The 22,402-nt window shown below is 40.1% G+C and overlaps 1 protein-coding gene and 1 pseudogene across 1 annotated transcript; one reads left to right on the top strand and one right to left on the bottom strand.

The window, feature by feature from the left end:
- The first annotated feature begins 4,259 nt into the window (after positions 1-4,259).
- Positions 4,260-4,583, top strand: LOC107648468 (uncharacterized). The gene has a single exon (XM_016352323.1). The coding sequence runs from the start codon at positions 4,260-4,262 to the stop codon at positions 4,581-4,583; it is 324 nt and encodes a 107-aa protein (XP_016207809.1).
- A 1,811-nt stretch (positions 4,584-6,394) lies between these two features.
- Positions 6,395-22,402, bottom strand: part of LOC107617223 (putative glucan 1,3-beta-glucosidase A) — a 74,507-nt pseudogene continuing 58,499 nt past the window's right edge.

Raw genomic sequence — 22,402 nt, forward strand, 5'->3', positions numbered from 1 at the left:
TTTTGAAAAGGAGAGAATGAAGAAAGAATTGGCTCATAGAGAAGAACAGGCGCACCAGAGACAGCCGATTCGGCGCATAGAGGGTCAGAGTTCTAAGACCCCTCAACAAAGTGTGACTACAACTTTAAGCCGATCTCAGGCTATAGGTGTCCAGTGGATTTGGAACTGTCAGGAGTTCCAGAAGCGGGATGCTCTATATCGACGCAACCCACAGTGGGGTCATCAGGGACTTCCTCGAAACCGATATCCCTACTATCGTGGTCGAGCCAGAGGGTATCCCAGAGGCAGAGGAGGTAGGAGAAACTTCAATAAAAATAAGAAGCCTCAGGCAGAAGTAAGCAAGGGGGCAACCCCTTCTGTCCATTCCCGAATTGTCTTTCCTTCTGATGGAGAGACTTGTCCAAAGGGAATTCCATCTCCTGCAAAGATGAAAAAAGGCAAAGCAGTAGCTCAATCCTCAGGGGTCGATAAAAATAAAGAAATTGATGTTGATGAAGAATATTTCGAAGAAGGGGATGATGACATGATTGGAACGATTTCAATCATTCCAACCAAGTATTTGGGAGAATATGAAGGTGACCCAGAAGAAGATTATGATATGGAGGATGAGGAAGCTTTTTCATCCGAATTGAAGATGAGCCGGGGTATTTTCTTCGGCCTACTGAAAAACAAATGTCTCATCTCCGCCCACTTTATATAGCCACCACTTTGAGTGGGATTAAAGTAAATAAAGTCTTGATCGATGGTGGGGCAGCAATTAGTCTTTTATGCGAGAGGATGTTAATGAAGGTGGGAAAACATCCTGATGATTTGCTCCCCACAAATATTGCTGCGATGAACTTTAGTGGGGCTTCGTCTCCAGCAAAAGGGTTGGTCACTTTAAATGTAAAGGTTGGGTCATCTGAGTGAAACACAGTGCTCATGGTGGTTCAATCAAAAGCCTGTTATAATGCTTTGCTGGGGCGAGACTGGATCCATGGTGTGGGATCCGTACCTTCTACTATACACCAAAGTGTTCTTCTTTGGACGAAGGATGGCAAGCCTGAAGTCATTTGAATATTGATAGGACACTAAACTCTTATAATTGTGAAGGTTGCTACCTGTCCTCGGAAGGATTCTCTGTGAAGTTGCATTACCCAGAGTTGAATTTTACTCCAACCGGTTGGGATTGTCTTCCTTGAAGATCTTCAAAAAGGTTGCAATATGGACCAGGTTGAGGAATTTTTCGATTACCTGGTAACTTTGCATAATTATTTAAATAATTATCTTTCTGTAGGAAATAAAGATGATTCTTCTGATGAAGTAGAATCACATAGGGTTCGAAGTTCTTTTAATGATAATTGTATCAACTCGATATCCTTAGTTGAGTTTAGTCATAGTTTACTTGTTCCTTCTTTATGTAATGGAAGTGATGTTGCTGGCCGAATTGCTGATTTAGTGGCAGAGGCGTATTGTATTAAAAATCGAAGTAATTTTAATTTACTAAATGATCAAGTTCATCCTACTCCCAATAAGTCTGTTGATTTTTCTTTTGATTGCATCTATGATCTAGAACCTTTGGGTTTCGAAAAATATTCAGTAAAAGATGATGGTCAGTTCAAAGGGTTTGAATCTCAAGATCCCTTAAAAGAAATTAATTTGGGGACTCTTGATGATGTTTGAATTACATATATTTGTAAAGATCTTGTCGATCCAAAACTTTTCCATCTTTTACATGAATTTAAAGATTATTTTGCTTGAGATTATCATGAGATGCCTAGTCTCGATCGTTCTCTTAGCTTGTAGAGCATCGATTAGGATTGAAATCAAATGCTCGACTTGTGAAGCAAACCCCTCGTCGATTTGCTCCAAAAATTAATCAAAAGATTAAAGAAGAGATAGAACGCTTGATTAAAGCGAAATTTATTTGACCTGCACAATATGTGGAATGGGTTTCGAATATCGTTCATGTGATGAAGAAAAATAGGAAGTTAAGAGTATGCATTGATTTTCGAGATTTGAATAATGCTACTCCGAAGGATGAATACTTTATGCCAATTGCAGATATGTTGATCGATTCTGCAGCGGAAAATGAAATTTTAAGTTTTATGCATGGTTATTCAGGATATAACCAAATCTTCATTGCGGAAGATGATGTGTCCAAAACTGCTTTTCATTGTCCTGGGGCATTACGCACTTATGAATGGGTAGTTATGCCCTTCGGTTTGAAAAATGCCGGTGCTACTTATCAACGAGCGATGAATGCTATATTCCATGAGTTTATTGGAAACTTTATGGAAGTGTACATCGATGACGTCATGGTCAAGTTAACTTCGGTGACTCAACATATTGATCACCTAAGAAAAGCATTTGTCATCATGAGGAAGAAGGGATTAAAAATGAACCCTTTAAAATGTGCTTATGGGGTATCGGCCAGAAATTTTTTAGGTTTTGTTGTTCATAAAAAGGGGATTGCAATTGATAAAAATAAAGCAGATGCAATATTAGCATTGTCCGCACCTAAATCAAAAAAAGAAGTGCAATCTTTCTTAGGTAAGGTGAATTATCTCAAAAAGTTCATTTCGAATCTTTCTGATCGAACTCGAGTGTTTGCACCTTTAGTAAAATTAAAGAATGATTCACAGTTCGAATGGACGAATGAGCATCAATTAACATTCGATTCGATTAAGGCTTATTTGTCTAAGGCTCCGATTATGGAAAATGTTCGTCCACATGAGCCTTTAAAATTATACATTGCAGCATCTAAGAACACAATTGGGTGTATGTTAGCCCAAGATGATGAGAATGGTCGTGAGCAGGCTGTTTATTACCTTAGTCGAGTTCTAACTGATATCGAAACAAGGTATTCCCCGATAGAAAAATTATGTTTGTCTTTATATTATGCCTGTATGAAATTAAAATGTTATATGATGGCTAAATCGGTGAAGGTTATAGCACAAACTGATCTCATCAAATATATGTTAAGTTTCCCAATGTTACGAGGACGTTTAGGGAAATTGATGCTAGCCTTGACTAAGTTTGATTTACAATATGTCCCGGCTAAAGCTGTAAAAGGCTAGGTCATTGCAGATTTTCTTGTCGATAATTTGAATAATCTGAATGACAAGGGGGCAAATGTAATCGACGTTAAAGTCGATTATTGGAAGTTATATTTTGATGGATCGAAGCACAAAGATGGTGCGGGGGTTGGAATTCTTATTATCTCACCAGAGGGGATTCCGTCTGAATTCTTATTTGAATTAAAATATCCTTGCTCGAATAACGTGGCGGAGTACAAAGCTTTGATTTTGGGTCTCGAAATATTAATTAATAAAGGGGCTTCGGAGGTCCAGATATTAGGGGATTCCTAGTTGGTTTTAAAGCAGTTATCGAAGGAGTTTAAATGCAATAATGAGAAGTTGCAAAAGTATTTAACAACTGCTTGGGAGTTGTTAACCTCCTTTCGAAAAGTTTTGTTGGTTCACATCCCAATGATTCATAATGAAATTACTAATGAATTAGCCCAAATTGCTTCAAGATATAGAATCGGTCCAGAGACTCTTAAAAAATTGGCTAGTATTCAACAAATAGTAGTGCCTGCAAATGAAAGAGAGGCTATGTGCATAAATAGATGGGAAAACGATGATTGGAGGAAGCCCATTGCTGAGTATTTGAAAAATCCCAATACCTCGGTTGAAAGAAAGATAAAATTGCAGGCGATGAATTTTATTTTAATGGCCAATGAATTGTATAAGAAAGGAATCGATGGAAGTTTATCGAGATGTTTAGGCCTAGATGATCAAAGTATTGCTTTGGGCGAAGTCCATAATAGGATATGTGGTGCTCATCAGGCTGGAAAGAAGATGAAGTAGGTGTTATATCGCAATCATGTGTATTGGCCGTCTATGATAAAAAATTGTATCGATTATGCAAAGGCATGTCAAGAATGCCAGAAACATGGTTTGATACAACGGATTCCAGCATCTAGGTTGCATTCGATAATAAAACCATGGCCATTTAGAGGTTGGGCTTTGGATCTGATTTGGTTAATTCACCCTCCTTCATCGAAACAACATAAATTTATTTTGGTAGCAATTGATTATTTTACAAAATGGGTCGAAGCAGTTCCCCTAATAGAAGTTGGTCAAAATGAAATAATATACTTCATTGAGGAACGTATTATCCATTGATTTGGAATTCCTCAAACGTTGAGTACTGACCAAGGAACTATATTTATTGGTCAGCGAATTAAAAATTTTGCAGCCTCGAGGAATATCAATATGATTACCTTAACTCCTGATTATGCACAAGCTAATGGGCAAGTGGAGGCAGCAAATAAGATCTTGATAAGTTTGATCAAGAAGCATATCGGGAATAAACCCCGAACGTGGCATGAGACTTTAAGCCAAGTGTTGTGGGTTTATCGAAATTCGCCAAGGGGGTCAACAAGTACTTCGCCCTATAAACTGGTTTATGGCCATGATGCAGTGCTACCAATAGAGGTTAATTTGAATACTTTGAGAGTATCCAAACAGAATGATTTACCAGTTGATGACTGCTGGAATGCGATGTTTGATGAGTTGAATGAATTGGATTCAGAGTGAATCCTGGAACTTGAGAATATGATTCGACAAAAAGAGAGCATTGCTCGAAGTTATAATCGTCGAATAAGAGAAAAGTATTTCAGTATAGGTGAATTGGTTTTAAAAGTTATTTTGCCAATAGAAAAGAAATTGAGATTTCTTGGCAAATGGTCCCATACTTGGGAAGGTCCTTTCTAGGTGATAGGATTGTATTCGGGAAATGCATATCGAATTAAAGATATCGAATCAGGAAATATAATTGATTCGATTAATGAAAAATACTTAAAGCAATATTTTTGTTTGCCAAATTGAAGTTGAGATGCATAAGTCCGAAAGAAAATAAACTATTACAAATACTAAAATCACTACTGAAATCTAAGAGGAATGGGGTGCCAAGAGTTTTTCCAAGTCTGAGCGTAGCTTTGTCCTGTTGTTATCCAAAGTTGAAAGTGCCTCAGAAAGGGATTAAAATTCTATTATCATTATCTTGAAGTTGGGGGTCGCCAATAACTTCATTGTTGACTTGATTCAGTATGTGAAGCGCCGGTGGAGCTGGTGGTGCTAGCTGGGGACCTTTACCCTTGTCTTGGGGGCAGCGACGTGAGAAGAGGAAGTGGCCATTGCAGAGCAGAGAAAGAGGAAGTTTGAAAGGTTAATGGTTACGCAAGAAAGACTGGTGCAAAAGGAATTCAGAGAGCAAGAGTTCGAGAAAAATTGAATGGGGGGCAAAAATGTCGAATTTAAAGGAAGTGTTGTTATGCCCGTTATTACAGAAAGAATGCAAAAAGAGGTAACTTCGCAAAGAAGGCGAAGTGGTGGAAAGAGAAAGCGCAAGTCTCGAGAAACGTGTCAAGTGGATCAGTATTAATGGAAAGTTAAATGGTAATTATTACTGATTTAAGAGATTAAAATTTGAATTTGGATTAAGTGTTTTATCTTCCAATAATGTTATTTGAAGGCAAACACATTAATCCAAGGAGGCAATTTGTTGATCGAAAAATATTTTTGATTAAGGTAAGTTGGTTCGAAGTAGTGAAGAGGTTGAAGATACGAGCATTTTTCGAAAAGATACACGTGTCAGCATTGGCTGGAGGTACTCGATGCAAATTTGATTTCGAAACACTCTATTTGAATCGAACAGGCTTAGTCGGTCAAGTATTCGAAAGAGGTAATTGAATGGGTTATTTCGGAAAGCAGATCGAGCGGTTACTTCAGTGGAGAAGTGGAAGGCATTTACCATGTGGGGAATTTATGAGTAAGCGTTGTCAGCCAAAAGGCGGGAACGGTTACCAAGGAGTGTGCTTTCAAGATTGCATTTTGTAATTAATTGTCAGTTACAAAAGTAGATTATAAATACTAGGACGTTTTAAGGAATAAGGGTTGGAACTTTAATTCAAAAAACACTCAAGCACACTCACATCCCTTGCGAATTCCTGAGTTTGCGATCGAGTTTCTTTTCTGTAGGGTTCTTTCTATGTTTTATCCTTTCAATTTATCTTTCTGTAAACTTTACTTTCCAAGTAAATTCATCTTTCAGGCATTTCTTTAATTTTTCCTGTCCAATTTACATTTCTGCACTTTTAAATTCTTTGTCAAAGCCCTTTGACCCAGTCAAAGGCACTTTATTGCTTTCTTTAAACTTTATTGCTTTAAATCTCTTTTTGAAAACTTTATTTCTTTATTTCTTTTATTGTTTTACAAATTTTACTTTATTTTACATTTTGATTCCCGTCTAATCGAAGACACTTTGATGCACTTTTAGAAAACTGGTACCTCCAAAGAGGAGTAGGATTCGCTCCCAGATCATTAGATATCGAACCACCATTGATTTGCTAAAAATCGACAAAACAGTAAGCATTCTCGATCATCCACTTAAGGCTCTATTGATCATATTGACATTTGTAGGACCAATATGCCCATCCAAAGGTTGCACGTGAATACACATCCAATTGTGCTTGTGCATAGTTCTGATAATCTTCCTTTGATGCACCTTGCACGCTCCATGCACTAGTCCATTCCCCTACCAATACCATAATAATGTAACTATCATGATTGTATGTTCAATAATATTATTGCTTAGAGTTTGGTTTGTATCTAACCAACAAAACTAAGAGCGTTAGTTGAAGAGACACCACTGAGATCCGAGGCTCTTTGATTTCTTATGAAGTCAATGTTTTGTTGTGTGTTCTGGCTATTGAAGTAATCGGAATAAAGATTGTAGTAATGCACATCAATGACTACATTATTAAAATGTTGGACAAATGAGAGAAGTACTTTAGAATCATGATCCAATGGGTTTGACATGATGACATAAGCACTCTGGCTATATCTCCTCACAGCATCATAAGCTTGCTTGTAATAGTTTTTTAGGCTATCTAGATTGACACCCGATGGCTCATTCATCAATTCTACTCCTCCTAGGCTTGGATTGTCACCGTATCTGTTAATAAAAGAAATCAATTCTTCAAACCATAACACAACATTGAACATATGTATGGTACAATTCTGTTGAAGTAAAATAAAACCTTCGTGCAAAGAAGTCAATGACTGAGACTGTGTTTGGTATGTATGAATCTCCCCATTCTATATATCCATCTCTTGCCCCACTGTGATCATTGCCGTTCTGAGAACCTTGAACTGCATGCAAGTCCATTATCACTGATGAGCGGATAATTTATACGCTTTTTGGCATTATTTTTACATAGTTTTCAGTATGATTTAGTTAGTTTTAAACATATTTTTATTAGTTTTTAAATAAAAATCACATTTCAGGACTTTACTATGAGTTTGTGTGTTTTTCTATGATTTCAGGTATTTTCTGGCTGAAATTGAGGGACTTGAGCAAAAATCAGATTCAGAGGCTGAAGAAGGACTGCAGATGCTATTGGATTCTGACCTCCCTGCACTCGAAGTGGATTTTCTAGAGCTACAGAACTCCAAATGGCGCGCTCTCAATTGAGTTGGAAAGTAGACATCCAGAGATTTCCATCAATATATAATATTCCATACTTTGCCCGAGTTTAGACGATACAAACTGGCGTTCAACGCCAGCTTCCTGCCCTATTCTGGAGTTAAACGCCAGAAACAAGTTGCAAAGTGGAGTTAAACGCCAGAAACAGGTTACAAACTGGCGTTCAACTCCAAGAGAAGCCTTTACACGTGTAAAGCTCAATGCTCAGCCTAAGCACACATCAAGTGGGCCCCGGAAGTGGATTTCTGCATCATTTACTCATTTCTGTAAACCCTAGTAACTAGTTTAGTATAAATAGGACTTTTTACTATTGTATTTATATCTTTGGATTATCTTTTGATCCTTTGATCACGTTTTGGAGGCTGGCCATTCGGCCATGCCTGGACCATTATCACTTATGTATTTTCAACGGTAGAGTTTCTACACACCATAGATTAAGGTGTGGAGCTCTGCTGTTCCTCATGAATTAATGCAAAGTACTATTGTTTTTCTATTCAACTCAAGCCTATTTCTTATCTAAGATATACACTTGTTCTTCAACTTGAGGAAGGTGATGATCCGTGACACTCATCATCATTCTCACCCATGAACGCGTGCCTGACAATCACCTCCGTTCTACCTGCAATCGCTTAAGTGCATATCTCTTAGACTTCTGGTTCATGATGCATGGTTGCCTCGCCTGACAACCGAGCCTTCCATTCCATGAGATCAAAGTCTTCGTGGTATAGGCTAGAATTATTGGCGGCCATTCTTGAGATCTGGAAAGTCTAAACCTTGTCTGTGGTATTCCGAGTAGGATCTGGGAAGAGATGGCTGTGACGAGTTTCAAACTCGCGAGTGCTGGGCGTAGTGACAGACGCAAAAGGATGACTGAATCCTATTCCAGTATGATCGATAACCGACAGATGAATAGCCGTGCAGTGACAGCGCATTTTGGACCATTTTCACTGAGAGGACGGGATGTAGCCATTGACAACGGTGATGCCCTGCATAAGCTTGCCATGGAAGGGAGTAGGAATGATTGGATGAAGACAGCAGGAAAGCAGAGGTTCAGGAGGAACGAAAGTATCTCTATACGCTTATCTGAAATTCTCACCAATGAATTACATAAGTATCTCTATCCTAGTTTATATTTTATTTATATTTTTATTATCAATGCACTATAACCATTTGAATCCGCCTGACTGAGATTTACAAGGTGACCATAGCTTGCTTCAAGCCGACAATCTCCGTGGGATCGACCCTTACTCACGTAAGATTTATTACTTAGACGACCCAGTGCACTTGCTGGTTAGTTGTGCGAAGTTATGATGAAGTGTGATTCACGTTTGAGAGCACCAAGTCTTTGGCGCCATTGTTGATGATCGCAATTTCGTGCACCAATAACTTTCATCCCATGCTTTTTGCGAGTAACAAATAGTTAGGTGATGGACGCATATAGAGGAAGATGAATTAACTCACTGCGTCCATGTAAAAGCATTGTCCAAAGCTGCCAAAGATCCCCCTACAAAAGGCTTAGGTGGACTCGGGTCTTGTGCTATCCACCATCCAATGGGTATTCTAACTGCAGTTAATCCATTTTCCGACATGAATATGAAATCATCTTCGGTTATATATGTATCCCAGTTATTCTGCAGGGTAGGCATGAATGCAATGAGTTCAACAAGTCTCATAGTTTTTAACAAAAATTGTAAATTAGATTTCTTACATGCATGACTTGAGGAGCTCTAGCAGGGCTGTAACCATTAGTAAGTTGATACTCTCCTTGTAACTGATTTGCAACTTTATCATTTAAACGAAAGACGGAGGGGTCATTCTCATCCTAATTAGTGCCTGCATAATCTGCTGTCACTGATGTCTCCGGTTGAACCTTCACACACAAGATTTTAGAGATATTTTCAAAGTAAATGTATTTATCCAATGTGAATAGCTTGATGATGGAGTAAGTATTATATTACCTGTAAGAACATAACGTTTGATGCTTTGATTCTAATTTTGTTGGGGTCGTTGCTATTCCTTACAATCTGAAATGTTTTCGGGTTGCTAGGCAAGTTGGAAACTGCAGCGATTTTGTTTCCACTGCCTTGATTTTCTAGCCCAAGAAATTGCTTGTTAAACACTCTAAAATTGAAGGATGTGTCACTGACCCTCCATAGCTGCAAAAAAGCACAGGACAGGATGAAATTCCAAAAGCATAAAAAATGGATCTTAATGGAATTCTTTCACATAAAACAACATGCCTTGAATGTTTCCCAACCTGAAGCTGAAGCACGGTTGGCAACAAGATCAGCTCCTCCTCCATTTTCTGCTGCGAGATATTTTTGGAACTTAGTGGACATTAGCTGCACTTGAGTTCCATCCTGAAATCAACGAAATTCATAAGCAATTCTATTAAATTTGCAAATGAAGTGGATCCTAATAAAGAAAGAATCATACCAAGAGATCTGTTCCAAGGGTTACCTGAAACTGTAGGTCGATCTCGGTCGAGATCTTCTGTGCTGGTCGGTGCTGACGTGTCTGGCTGGTGGGCGGCGGCCAGAGCTGTTGTGTCCGACTAGTGGGACTGGCTGCACTGTTGGGATACCTGCAAGGGACTCCGATGCTTAAGTTAGCAAGGGTATTAACAGGCTTTTTAGTAGAACCAGAGTATGAGTTATACCTGGATGCTCCAACGTATTTATAGAGGTGTGATAGTGACCTTTTTAGATAAGATAAGTTAGTTATCTTATCTTATCTTTGGGTGAGGTCAGCTTATCTTCAAGGGAACCGCCCTTCTCTCTGTAGGCTTGGGCTGCCTTTGGAATTGGGTCATGTTCCTCGATTTTGGGCCCTCTTTAGGCTTTCCTATCGATTTGTCCGAGCTCTTTGGGAAGAGGTCGGATGGTTTGACCTAAAGAGGTCGGTCGCTTTGTCGCTAGTCATCCCGGGTCAGACATCTCGACTCAGGGTATGAACAGTGCCCCTGCTCAAGCTTGGTCTTTCTTTTGAGGTCGAGTCTTGATTTTAGGACTTCGATCCTTTTCTGGTGAAAGCCGAACTCGAGCATCTGTCGATTTTCTCTTTGTAGAGTCTTCTTTTGAATGTGGAACATTTTTTCTTTATTCTTAAAAGTGCGCGCTTTGCATTAGCGCTCTGGTCTTGGGAATACGCGAGAATTTAATACCCTTATTAATTGTTTTTAATGCTCCGTTTCTCTTGCCTCTTCATTTTGAATTTTGCACTCAGAAAAAAGCGGTTTCCTCTTCTCTGTAACTTCCCCCTTTTTTCTCTCTTCCTTTCTGTTTCGCCTGAAGTTTGGATTTTTATTTTTCTCTGTGATGCTTTCTGCCTGAGAGGTGACTCTAATCCTTGTCGCTTCAGCTTCCAGCTTTCTCTAGAGTTTTCTCCCTTTTTCCAGGTTGGTTCTTTCTTACTTTCTTCGTCGCTTGCATTATGTTATTTCCAGCTTTGACTTTAGAAAGTTTGAACCTTTTGTATCGCCATGCATCTGCTTGTTTATTGTTGTGGGGGTATTTCTTGCTTTTGAAATGGTCCTTCTGTACTCTAGGGTTCATGCCGTTTATTTTTCTTCTTTTTGCGAACTGCATGAACCTGCTTGCTTTCTCGAAAGATTGCTCCTTTGATTTTTTTTGCCATGTTGATAGTTTTCTTTGCTGATGAATTTTGTAAAAGATAACGATGCTTTTTTATTTCTCTAAAAAAGGTTGTGTCTTTGACGATTTCTTCTTGATACGTTTTGTTATTTGGTTGCTTTGTTTGTTGACCAAGCTGAGACTGTGGGTCTGGAGGGTAGTTATTTTGATGGTTTTATCCGTGGTTCGTGGCTTTCTATTCAGAGTGTCGTTTTAGTTGAAAAGGGTCATTATCTTCCTGTATCGAAGTGTAGGTTTGTAGGTTTTCCTGAGTCCTTGTTCTGTAACTGCCTCCAAAGAATACCCCTGGATCTTTGGTGTGGGTCCTGGGGTTTCCTTTTGTTGCTTGCACTACGCTGGATTATGTTGGTCGAGTTGTTTTGATTTCGTCCGAGATGTTTTTTAGTTCCAATCTTCTTTTCTTTTTGTAGGACTAGCTGACCTCATGTCTTCTCGCAAAAATATTGTTGAGACATCTTCCCAAGTCCTTGAGGGCATGGCTGATTGGGTGGATTCTATGGTTCTTCTGTGTGTTTTGTTGGTTGACTCCGAGTTTTGTCAGCAGCTTAGGCAATTTCATAGGTTTTGTGGTAATAGTAATGATGAAAAGAACTATGAGCTTGTATCTCCTAATTCTGAGGAAAGGGTCTGTTTTTCTACCCGAATTGCTGGAGAGCACCCCTTTTTCTATGCATATGACTTCTTTTTTAGTCAAATAAATATTACTCTTCCTTTTACCCCTTTTGAGACCAATCTATTGTGGTCTTGTAATGTAGCTCCATCCTAGCTTCACCCCAATTCCTGGGGTTTTATAAAAATCTTTCAGTTGCTGTGTCATGAACTAGGTATCCCTGCTTCACAATCCCTCTTCTTTTATCTCTTTGTTTTGACAAAGCCTGGGGTGGTTAAGAAGAAGGCTGCTTGGGTTTCTTTTCGAGCTTCCCAAGGTAAAAAGGTTTTCTCCATATTTGATGAATCTTTCCGCGACTCCAAAAATTACTTTTTCAGGGTCTGAGCTATTGAAGGAGCTCGGCCCTTTTTTCTGGATGAGAATGATGAGCTCGCCTTTCCTTTGGAATGGCAAAAGAATGTAATGGTATCTAAATATACGTGGGAGATGTTAGATGAGGCTGAGTAAGCCTTTGTGACTGTGCTAGAAGAAAACTGGGGGCAGCCTCCCCATCTTTTCGGGGAGGGGTCTTCTCAGGTTTAATCTAAGCCATCCGTACCTATCTTTCCTGGACCGAGGAGGATAATTCCTACTCCTCGGGTTCATTTGGTTGATCCTCCACAGGCTCCTGTTGTTACCTTTGGCGCTCCTCCACCGAAAAAGCAGAAGACCGCTGAGCCCTTTAACCTTGACGCTCCTGATTTTGATGCTGTCGAGTTTGTGGATCAACAAATTGGTCCTTACGGCACCATCCCTACTGACGATGTTTCTCTCCTTCACTATTTGGACTTTATTACTCGAAGCAATGTCAAAATGGCACACGTGGGGGCGGCTTTATATCGGACTGCTCAGGATCTTCCCATTCATGCTACAAAGGCTTTTATGGAGGAGGCCAAGTTGGAGTTCGACCGGATGAAGGGTTTGAAGGAGGAGCTCATGGAGAAGGTGACCAAGTTAGAGAAAGAATTAGAGGGTGAGAAGGCTAGTTCTGTTGCCTTGGAGGCTTCTGTGAAGTTGGCTGAAGACACGGCGTTGAGGCATAAGGAGAGCTATGTCACGACCTATAGGGAAGTGATGCGTCTCAGGGAAGAGTTGGAGTCTGCCCGGGTTGATTATGCCGAGCTCCAGGGTCACCTTGTAGGCAGTGTAAATGCTGCTTATGAGAACCTGAAGGAGCAGGTTCATGTTCTTGCACCCGGGCTTGATTTTACTCTCTTCAGCCTGGACAACGTTGTAAAGGATGGCAAGATTGTTCCTGACGACCCTGATGACGATGATGTTGAACCTCCTCCTGTGCCTGCCGCCAAGACCTCCGTTATGCCGACTTCTTTAGCTCCTTCAGCTGAGGCCGGTCATCCCGAGTCAGAACCTGACTGTCAAATCTTGAATCGGGATGATGGGACTGTGGATGCGATGCCTCTTCAGACTCGTCCTCCTTCACCCCGTGTTGATGCTGCTAAGAAGCCTTTGGATCCTCAATGATTTTTCTGGATGTTTGTGTGGATAGTCTGGCTTGTGGGCTTTTGAACTCTTTATATTTTGTAAATGGTGGTTCTGACTTTGCTACCTTCTTAGTTGCTTGTTTAGCAACTTTATTTTGAAAAACAAAGTAGTTTCCAAGCTCTTGGGGCTGATTTTGGTAGCCTCATGAGTTTGTTATTATTATAACTTGTGTTTTTCGTAACATATCTGTCTGCACCCGTCTTGGTACCTTTCTAGGTTTTGGGAGTGTTGGAACTTTATTGTCTGACCTCTTTGCATTGCCTTTGTATTTTATACTTGTGGCTTGATTCCTTTGAGCCTTGGCCTGAAGTTATTTCTAGTAATTCATTTTGTTTAGACCTTGTTCAGGTCTCTATTAGGAATTACCTTGTATAAGGTTAAGGTTTTTGGGAGGCCGTGATAAACCCCATTTTTAGGGTTTATCTTGTATTGAATTTAAAGTATTTTGATGACCTTTTTTCGCATTTAGCCTATGAATTAGCATAGTTTTGTAATCTCTCCCGTATTTGTGCTTAAGTGTAAAAACATGCTTTTTAAACCTTTAATTTGATAATTTTAATTCATCCTTGATTCCATAAGATGCCTTGATGTGTTTGCTAGTAATCTCAGGTTGAAATAGGCTAGGCATGGATCAAAGGAGCAAGGAAGGAAGCATGCAAGTGGAGAGAAGCACAAAAGCCAAAGAATTGATCTCGGCCAAGCACGCGCACGCGCACAAGGCGCTCGCGCGCACAATGCGGAATCAGCCAGGGGCGCGCACGCGTACCGTGCGCGCACGCGTCGTAGTCCGCACGTGATTCTGTTATTGCAACACGTGCCTGGCGATTTTGGAGGGTTTCAGCAACCAACTTTGGCGCCAAACTGCATATAAGAACCAAGGATTGAAGGGGATTAACACACATTCACATACATGCACTCATTTTACAAGTTTTCTTAGATATTTTTAGTTAGTTACAATTATAGAGAGAGAGACTCCAACCTCTCTCTAGGATTCATCTTCATTTTCTCAATTCTCAACCATTCCTTGGTGAGATCTATTGCAACTCTCAATTTACTTTGTTCATGTTGTAGATCCTCTTCTTTAATCTCAATTAGTGTTTGTAATTGTTCAATTCTCATAGATCTTAGATTTAACTTTGTAGTTTTGGATTCTATTAATTCATTGAAGATCTCATTTTCATTGTTGTTCATTGTTGATTGTTGTTAATGTTGAATTACTTTGATTCTAAATCTCTTCTCAATTTTACTATGCCTTTCATTCTTGCTCTCCAAATGTTTGAGAAAATGCCAACTTTAGATATGGAGTAGCAACCCCTCACTTGGCCTAGTGGTTGAGTCATTGGAGACACTTGAATAATGGATATCAATTGTTGATTAAGAATTGAGAATTTCTAATTGACTTAGAGTGCACTAAAGCTAGACTTCCCTAGGGTAAGACTAGGACTTGTGACTCAAGTTAGTTACTTTTACTTGACTTTCCTCTATGATTAGGGGTTAACTAAGTGAAGCAACACTCCTTTGTTATCACAATTGAAGGACGCTATAGTGATGGAACTTCCAATGTTCAACCTTGGCTAAGGCTTTTAATATTGATTGATTGTTGTTTTCTTTTATTAGCACTTTTATGCCACACTCTTCAAGCCACAAAATACCACTTAACCAATAGCATGCATCCTTGTAGCATTCCTAGGGAAGAACGACTCGGGAGATTAATACTCTCGATTATAGATTGTAGAATTGTTTGATGATGGATTTTGTGTCGGTTTAGACTATACTACGATTGGTTACTTGATAATTTCTATACCGGCAGAAATTCAATCATCAAAATGGCGTCGTTGCCGGGGAATGCACACGAGTGTCATGTTTTTGGTTAATGTAAATATGTGAATATTGTGAATACGTTTGCTTTTCGTTTGTTTGTTAATTTTTTTTATTAGTTTTAGGACCCTATTTGTTTTGTTCTTATTTGTCACTATGAATTCTCGTCCTTGTGGTTTTGGATATGGTTATGACTATGTTGTAGGTGATGAAAACTTGAATGATGGCTCACATTATAGGAGAGATGAATTTTTGAGAAGGGAGCCACATCCATATGAGCAATCATCATGGCAACCTCCTCATTCAAGCTACTATGATGCTAACCCTTCCCATAATGCATATCATTCCAATGAATATGATGGTTCTCATCATGATGATGCTACTCAATCACCATCATTCTATGCACCATATTCTCAACATAGCCCTCAAACACCACCGTTCTGACCACCATATTCTCAATCCACATCCTTTTTCCACCAATTGCCTCCACACAATCTTAATCCATATTCCCCTTATGCATACCCTTGTGACAATTATGAACATGAATCACCACCACCCCAACATCTTTACCCTCCACACCAAGTTTCCATGGATGATACACTTGGTATCATTCTTCAAGAGCAAGAAGAGCTCCAAACCGCACTCACTTGTTTCACCTCTACTCTCTAAGAATTTATGTCCCGTATAATCCTACCTTCTACCAACAACCAAAATGCCCTCCCACCTCCAAGCTTTGATGAACCTCCTTTCCAACCATATCATGATTTCTCCCTTTCGCCACAACCCTCCACGGAAAAAAATCCACGTCCATCAATCCAAGAGCCATATGATCCTACTTATGTTAGTGAAGAGGAACAAGAGTCAAAGGATCCTCTCAAGGAAGAAATGGATCGGCTTCAATCAACCATTCGTCAAAAGATGGACTCTTGGGATTCATATCACAAGCAAAATGAGTTCACGGATGATTGTGAAAAAGCAACCAAAGAGAGAAGTATGAGGGAAACTTTAGAGTATCAAGTTGAGCACAAGGAAATGGAGTGTATTTTGCAACAAGAGGAGGAAATGAAGATTTTTGAAGATAAAGAAGTGGAAGAAGACCTAGAGGAGGTTGAACAAGAAGGAAGTTCCATCAACGAAAATAACTCTACATCAAGTGACAATGGTGATCTTGTTGAAGCTTCTCCCATTGAATGTGAAACCGATGTTGAGGAGGGTGCGCAACCTCCAACACATGACTTCATCAATAAAGAAGGTTTGGAGGAAGTTAGCAAACAAGGAGAATTTAAAGAAAGCTATCAAAAGATGGAAATCATCACGGAGGAGCCAAAGAAAGTGGAACCTACAATGTCAAGACCATTGGATATCTTCCTTGCTAAGTCGCCATCCCAATTACAAATTGAGTGGGTAATCATCTCATCCTTTAATTTCCTTGGCCTATATCAATATGCGTTATTAGAAACGGATGGTCAACTTAGAACTCTTTGTGGGCTAGAGAGTAAGAAAGGATTAGATGTTGGTGGACAATTTGAATCAAGGTGCATAAAGGATGGAAGATCAAACTTTGAATTTCAAAAGTGGAGTAAAGCTAAATTCAATGGAATTAGGATGATGAGTATGAGTTACAAGGAGAATTCAATAAGTTTATCACCCTATTGGAAGCATGAAGATCAAGAAGAAAAGGGGTTAACAAATAAAGTATGGGACCCCGGAACATACATGGACCAATCTCTACTTAGGGGCCTTGTCACTTGCTTAGGCCCCCTTGAAAGCCTTGTACGTTTAAGTTGGGATCCTGGAGGCTATCGGAAGTGCAAACACTGGTGGAGATTCAAAGAAGAATTCAAGCATAAACCACCCTAGCAAGGACTCCACCAAATGTCCAACTTAAGGACTTAAACTAAAAGTGCTAGGTGGGAGACACCCCACCATGGTAAACTCTTTCCACTCTCTTCTAATTTTGTTTAATAAGTGATTTGAGTTACCATTGTAGGTAGGTTTTCATTTCATACTTGGTTTGTTTGTGTAAATTAGTTGCTAGCACACTAACATGTATGTTGTGCTTAGTAGTAATGAAATAAATCTCAAAACCAACTTGCATTTTATAAAGTGTGTGGTTTTTGATCGGATAAGGAGTTATAGGCACTGTAGGGAGCTTTTGGGGAATTCTGAAAAAAAAAAGAAAGAAAAGAAGAAAAAGAAGAAAAGAAAACGGGGTAGGACGCGCGCGCACGCAGCACGCGCACGCGTCCCTGAGCGGACGCAGCACCATACCCCATACCAGAGAGTTGGGCCTATCTTGGGCAAACACTATGCCCTGAGCCCAACACAACCAACGCTGACGCGCACTACGTGCGTGCGCGCCGATCACGAGAACAAGGAAGTGCACGCGGACGCACACCTGCCGCGTCCGCGTCGATCTGCTGCTGCAACTTCTGGGCCAATATCCAGAAAGTTGCGCTGGATCTGGGCCAACTTTGAGCCCCCAGCCTAACTCACCTCGCGCGGACGCGCACATGCCGCGTGCGCGCAGGTCTAGTAGTGTAACTTCCAGGCCATTTTCCAGAGAGTTAGGCCTAATCTGGGCCAACCTTAAGCCTCCAGCCCAACTCCTCGCACGCGTGCGCGCGTGGTACGCGCACGCGTCGTTACCTATTTTCATCATCCACACCTTAGCGCACCGTACGTGCACGCGTCGGTTCCTAGATACGTCAATGCACGCGGTCGCGCATTGTGCGCGCCCGCGTCGATATGAAGATATGAAAACCTTAGACGCAGGGACGCAGCGCAGTCGCGCACCCTCTTCTCACTCCCATCTTCTCCTTTCTTCAACTCCACCAACCACCATCATAACCACCAGTCGCAATCCTGTCACCGCCAGCCACCACCATCACACGGCCAGTCTCTCTCTCTCTCTCACCACTAACCAACACCTCTTCGCTTTCTCTCTCTCTCACCCATTTTTAGGGTTTATCTTGTATTGAATTTAAAGTATTTTGATGACCTTTTTTCGCATTTAGCCTATGAATTAGCATAGTTTTGTAATCTCTCCCGTATTTGTGCTTAAGTGTAAAAACATGCTTTTTAAACCTTTAATTTGATAATTTTAATTCATCCTTGATTCCATAAGATGCCTTGATGTGTTTGCTAGTAATCTCAGGTTGAAATAGGCTAGGCATGGATCAAAGGAGCAAGGAAGGAAGCATGCAAGTGGAAAGAAGCACAAAAGCCAAAGAATTGATCTCGGCCAAGCACGCGCACGCGCACAAGGCGCTCGCGCGCACAATGCGGAATCAGCCAGGGGTGCGCACGCGTACCGTGTGCGCACGCGTCGTAGTCCGCACGTGATTCTGTTATTGCAACACGTGCCTGGCGATTTTGGAGGGTTTCAGCAACCAACTTTGGCGCCAAACTGCATATAAGAACCAAGGATTGAAGGGGATTAACACACATTCACATACATGCACTCATTTTACAAGTTTTCTTAGATATTTTTAGTTAGTTACAATTGTAGAGAGAGAGACTCCAACCTCTCTCTAGGATTCATCTTCATTTTCTCAATTCTCAACCATTCCTTGGTGAGATCTATTGCAACTCTCAATTTACTTTGTTCATGTTGTAGATCCTCTTCTTTAATCTCAATTAGTGTTTGTAATTGTTCAATTCTCATAGATCTTAGATTTAACTTTGTAGTTTTGGATTCTATTAATTCATTGAAGATCTCATTTTCATTGTTGTTCATTGTTGATTGTTGTTAATGTTGAATTACTTTGATTCTAAATCTCTTCTCAATTTTACTATGCCTTTCATTCTTGCTCTCCAAATGTTTGAGAAAATGCCAACTTTAGATATGGAGTAGCAACCCCTCACTTGGCCTAGTGGTTGAGTCATGGGAGACACTTGAATAATGGATGTCAATTGTTGATTAAGAATTGAGAATTGCTAATTGACTTAGAGTGCACTAAAGCTAGACTTCCCTAGGGTAAGACTAGGACTTGTGACTCAAGTTAGTTACTTTTACTTGACTTTCCTCTATGATTAGGGGTTAACTAAGTGAAGCAACACTCCTTTGTTATCACAATTGAAGGACGCTATAGTGATGGAACTTCCAATGTTCAACCTTGGCCAAGGCTTTTAATATTGATTGATTGTTGTTTTCTTTTATTAGCACTTTTATGCCACACTCTTCAAGCCACAAAAGACCACTTAACCAATAGCATGCATCCTTGTAGCATTCCTAGGGAAGAACGACTCGGGAGATTAATACTCTCGATTATAGATTGTAGAATTGTTTGATGATGGATTTTGTGTCGGTTTAGACTATACTACGATTGGTTACTTGATAATTTCTATACCGGCAGAAATTCAATCATCAGGCGGATTTTGTCATGTCGGTTTCGTCCGAGTTGTTGTTAGTAATCCTCTTTTTTGGACCTTGTTTAGGTCTCTTTCAGGGATTACTTCTATAACTTTATGTTTTGGGCCGACTCTACCGTGTCGGGCCCTTCTAAGTTATTTTTGTAATCCTCTTTCTTGGACCTTGTTCATGTCTCTTTCAAGGATTACTTTTATAACTTTTATGTTTTGGGCCGACTTCATCATGTCGGGCCCTTCTAAGTTATTTTAGTAATTCTCTTTTTTGGACCTTGTTTGGGTCTCTTTCAGGGATTACTTTTATAACTTTTATGTTTTGGGCTGACTTCATCATATCGGGCTCTTCTAAGTTTTTTTAGTAATCCTCTTTTTTGGACCTTGTTCGGGTCTCTTTCAGGGATTACTTTTATAACTTTTATGTTTTAGGCCGACTTCATCATGTCGGACCCTTCTAAGTTATTTTAGTAATCCTCTTTTTTGGACCTTGTTCGGGTCTCTTTCAGGGATTACTTTTATAACTTTTATGTTTTGGGCCGACTTCATCATGTCGGGCCTTTCTAAGTTATTTTTGTAATCCTCTTTCTTGGACCTCGTTCAGGTCTCTTTCAGGGATTACTTTTATAACTTTTATGTTTTGGGCCGACTTCATCACGTCGGGCCCTTCTAAGTTATAGTAATCCTCTTTTATAGGGCTGGCCAGACCTCTTTCCAGGGATTTACTTTTATAACTTTGGTTTTGTGACTGATCCAACTTTTTTTACGTCGGCCAGTCTTTAAGTTATTTTTTAGCAATCCATTTATTTAAGACCTCGTCAGGTCCTTTGTATGGATCACTTCGATAACTTCTTGCATTATTCTGTTTTCATCTTTGCCGATTTTGTAGGGATTGGGCTTAATCCTCGTTTGGTTGACCTTTGATGAATTTGGTTTTCATCTTCGCTGGTCTTTATCGTGATCGTGCAGTAAATTTGATTTTCACTTTTTGCCGATCTGTAGCTTTATAATCGGGCGATGAATTTTTAGTGTTTCAGATTAATGCGTCTTGAAAATTTGTAGGAAATCTAAAAAACTTTATTCAAGAGAAAATGCAGATATATACATGTTAGGGTTTTATCCCTCTAAGTCGGGCAACTTGTATATCCTTGGTTTGGCACCTCATTAAAAAACCTTTTCAGGAAAAAGAGTGTGCCTTGTCCTAAGATCCTTTATCACCCCTAACTATAGTACCTTCTTAGGTTGCAGGTGTGCCATGACCTAGGAAGCTTTCGCCCATCGAGTTCGGATAGTCTGTAGTAGCCCTTTCCAAGTACTTATATGACTCTGGTGCACGAAATTGCGATCATCAACAATGGCACCAAAGACTTGGTGCTCTCAAACGTGAATCACACTTTGTCACAACTTCGCACAACTAACCAGCAAGTGCACTGGGTCGTCTAAGTAATAAACCTTACGTGAGTAAGGGTCGATCCCATGGAGATTGTCGGCTTGAAGCAAGCTATAGTCACCTTGTAAATCTCAGTCAGGCGGATTCAGATGGTTATAGAAAATTGATAATTAAAACATAATTAAAATATAAACTAGGATAGAGATACTTATGTAATTCATTGGTGTGAATTTCAGATAAGCGTATAGAGATGCTTTCGTTCCTCCTGAACCTCTGCTTTCCTGTTGTCTTCATCCGATCATTCCTACTTCCTTCCATGGCAAGCTTATGTAGGGCATCACCGTTGTCAATGGCTACATCCCATCATCTCAGTGAAAATGGTCCGAAATGCACTGTCACTGCACGGCTATTCATCTGTCGGTTATCGATCATACTGGAATAGGATTCAGTCATCCTTTTGTGTCTATCACTACGCCCAGCACTCGCGAGTTTGAAGCTCGTCACAGCCATCCCTTCTCGGATCCTACTCGGAATACCACAGACAAGGTTTAGACTTTCCGGATCTCAAGAATGGCCGCCAATAATTCTAGCCTATACCACGAAGACTCTGATCTCATGGAATGGAAGGCTCAGTTGTCAGGCGAGGCAACCATGCGTCATGAACCAGAAGGCTAAGAGATATGCACTTAAGCGATTGCAAGTAGAACGGAGGTGGTTGTCAGGCACGCGTTCATGGGTGAGAATGATGATGAGTGTCACGGATCATCACCTTCCTCAGGTTGAAGAACAAGTGTATATCTTAGATAAGAAATAGGCTTGAGTTGAATAGAAAAACAATAGTACTTTGCATTAATTCATGAGGAACAGCAGAGCTCCACACCTTAATCTATGGTGTGTAGAAACTCTACCGTTGAAAATACATAACAACAAGGTCCAGGCATGGCCGAGAGGCCAGCCTCCATGATCTCAGAACTAAACGTCCAAATATGTTCCAAAAGATGTAAAGACAATAGTAAAAAGTGCTATTTATACTAAACTAGTTACTAGGGTTTACAGAAATGAGTAAATGATACAGAAATCCACTTTTGGGGCCCACTTGGTGTGTGCTTGGGCTGAGCATTGAAGATTTCACGTGTAGAGGTCTTCCTTGGAGTTAAACGCCTGTTTCTGGCGTTTAACTCTGCTTTGCAACCTGTTTCTGGCGTTTAACTCTAGAATAGGGCAGAGAGCTGACGTTGAACGCCAGTTTGCGTCATCTAAACTCGAGAAAAGTATGGACTATTATATATTTCTAGAAAGCCCTGGATGTCTACTTTCTAACGCAATTGAGAGCGTGCCATTTGGAGTCCTGTAGCTCTAGAAAATTTACTTTGAGTGTAGGGAGGTCAGAATCCAATAGCATCTGCAGTCCTTCTTCAGCCTCTGAATCTGATTTTTGCTCAAGTCCCTCAATTTCAGCCAGAAAATACCTGAAATCATAGAAAAATACAC

This window comes from Arachis ipaensis, chromosome B1 (genome assembly GCF_059453495.1).
Source record: "Arachis ipaensis isolate K30076 ecotype BB chromosome B1, ASM5945349v1, whole genome shotgun sequence".
NCBI classification, from domain to species: Eukaryota; Viridiplantae; Streptophyta; class Magnoliopsida; order Fabales; family Fabaceae; genus Arachis; species Arachis ipaensis.

Coding starts and splice junctions, on each gene's coding strand:
- LOC107648468 (XM_016352323.1), top strand. CDS start 4,260: ATGATTACCTTAACTCCTGATTATGCACAAGCTAATGGGCAAGTGGAG.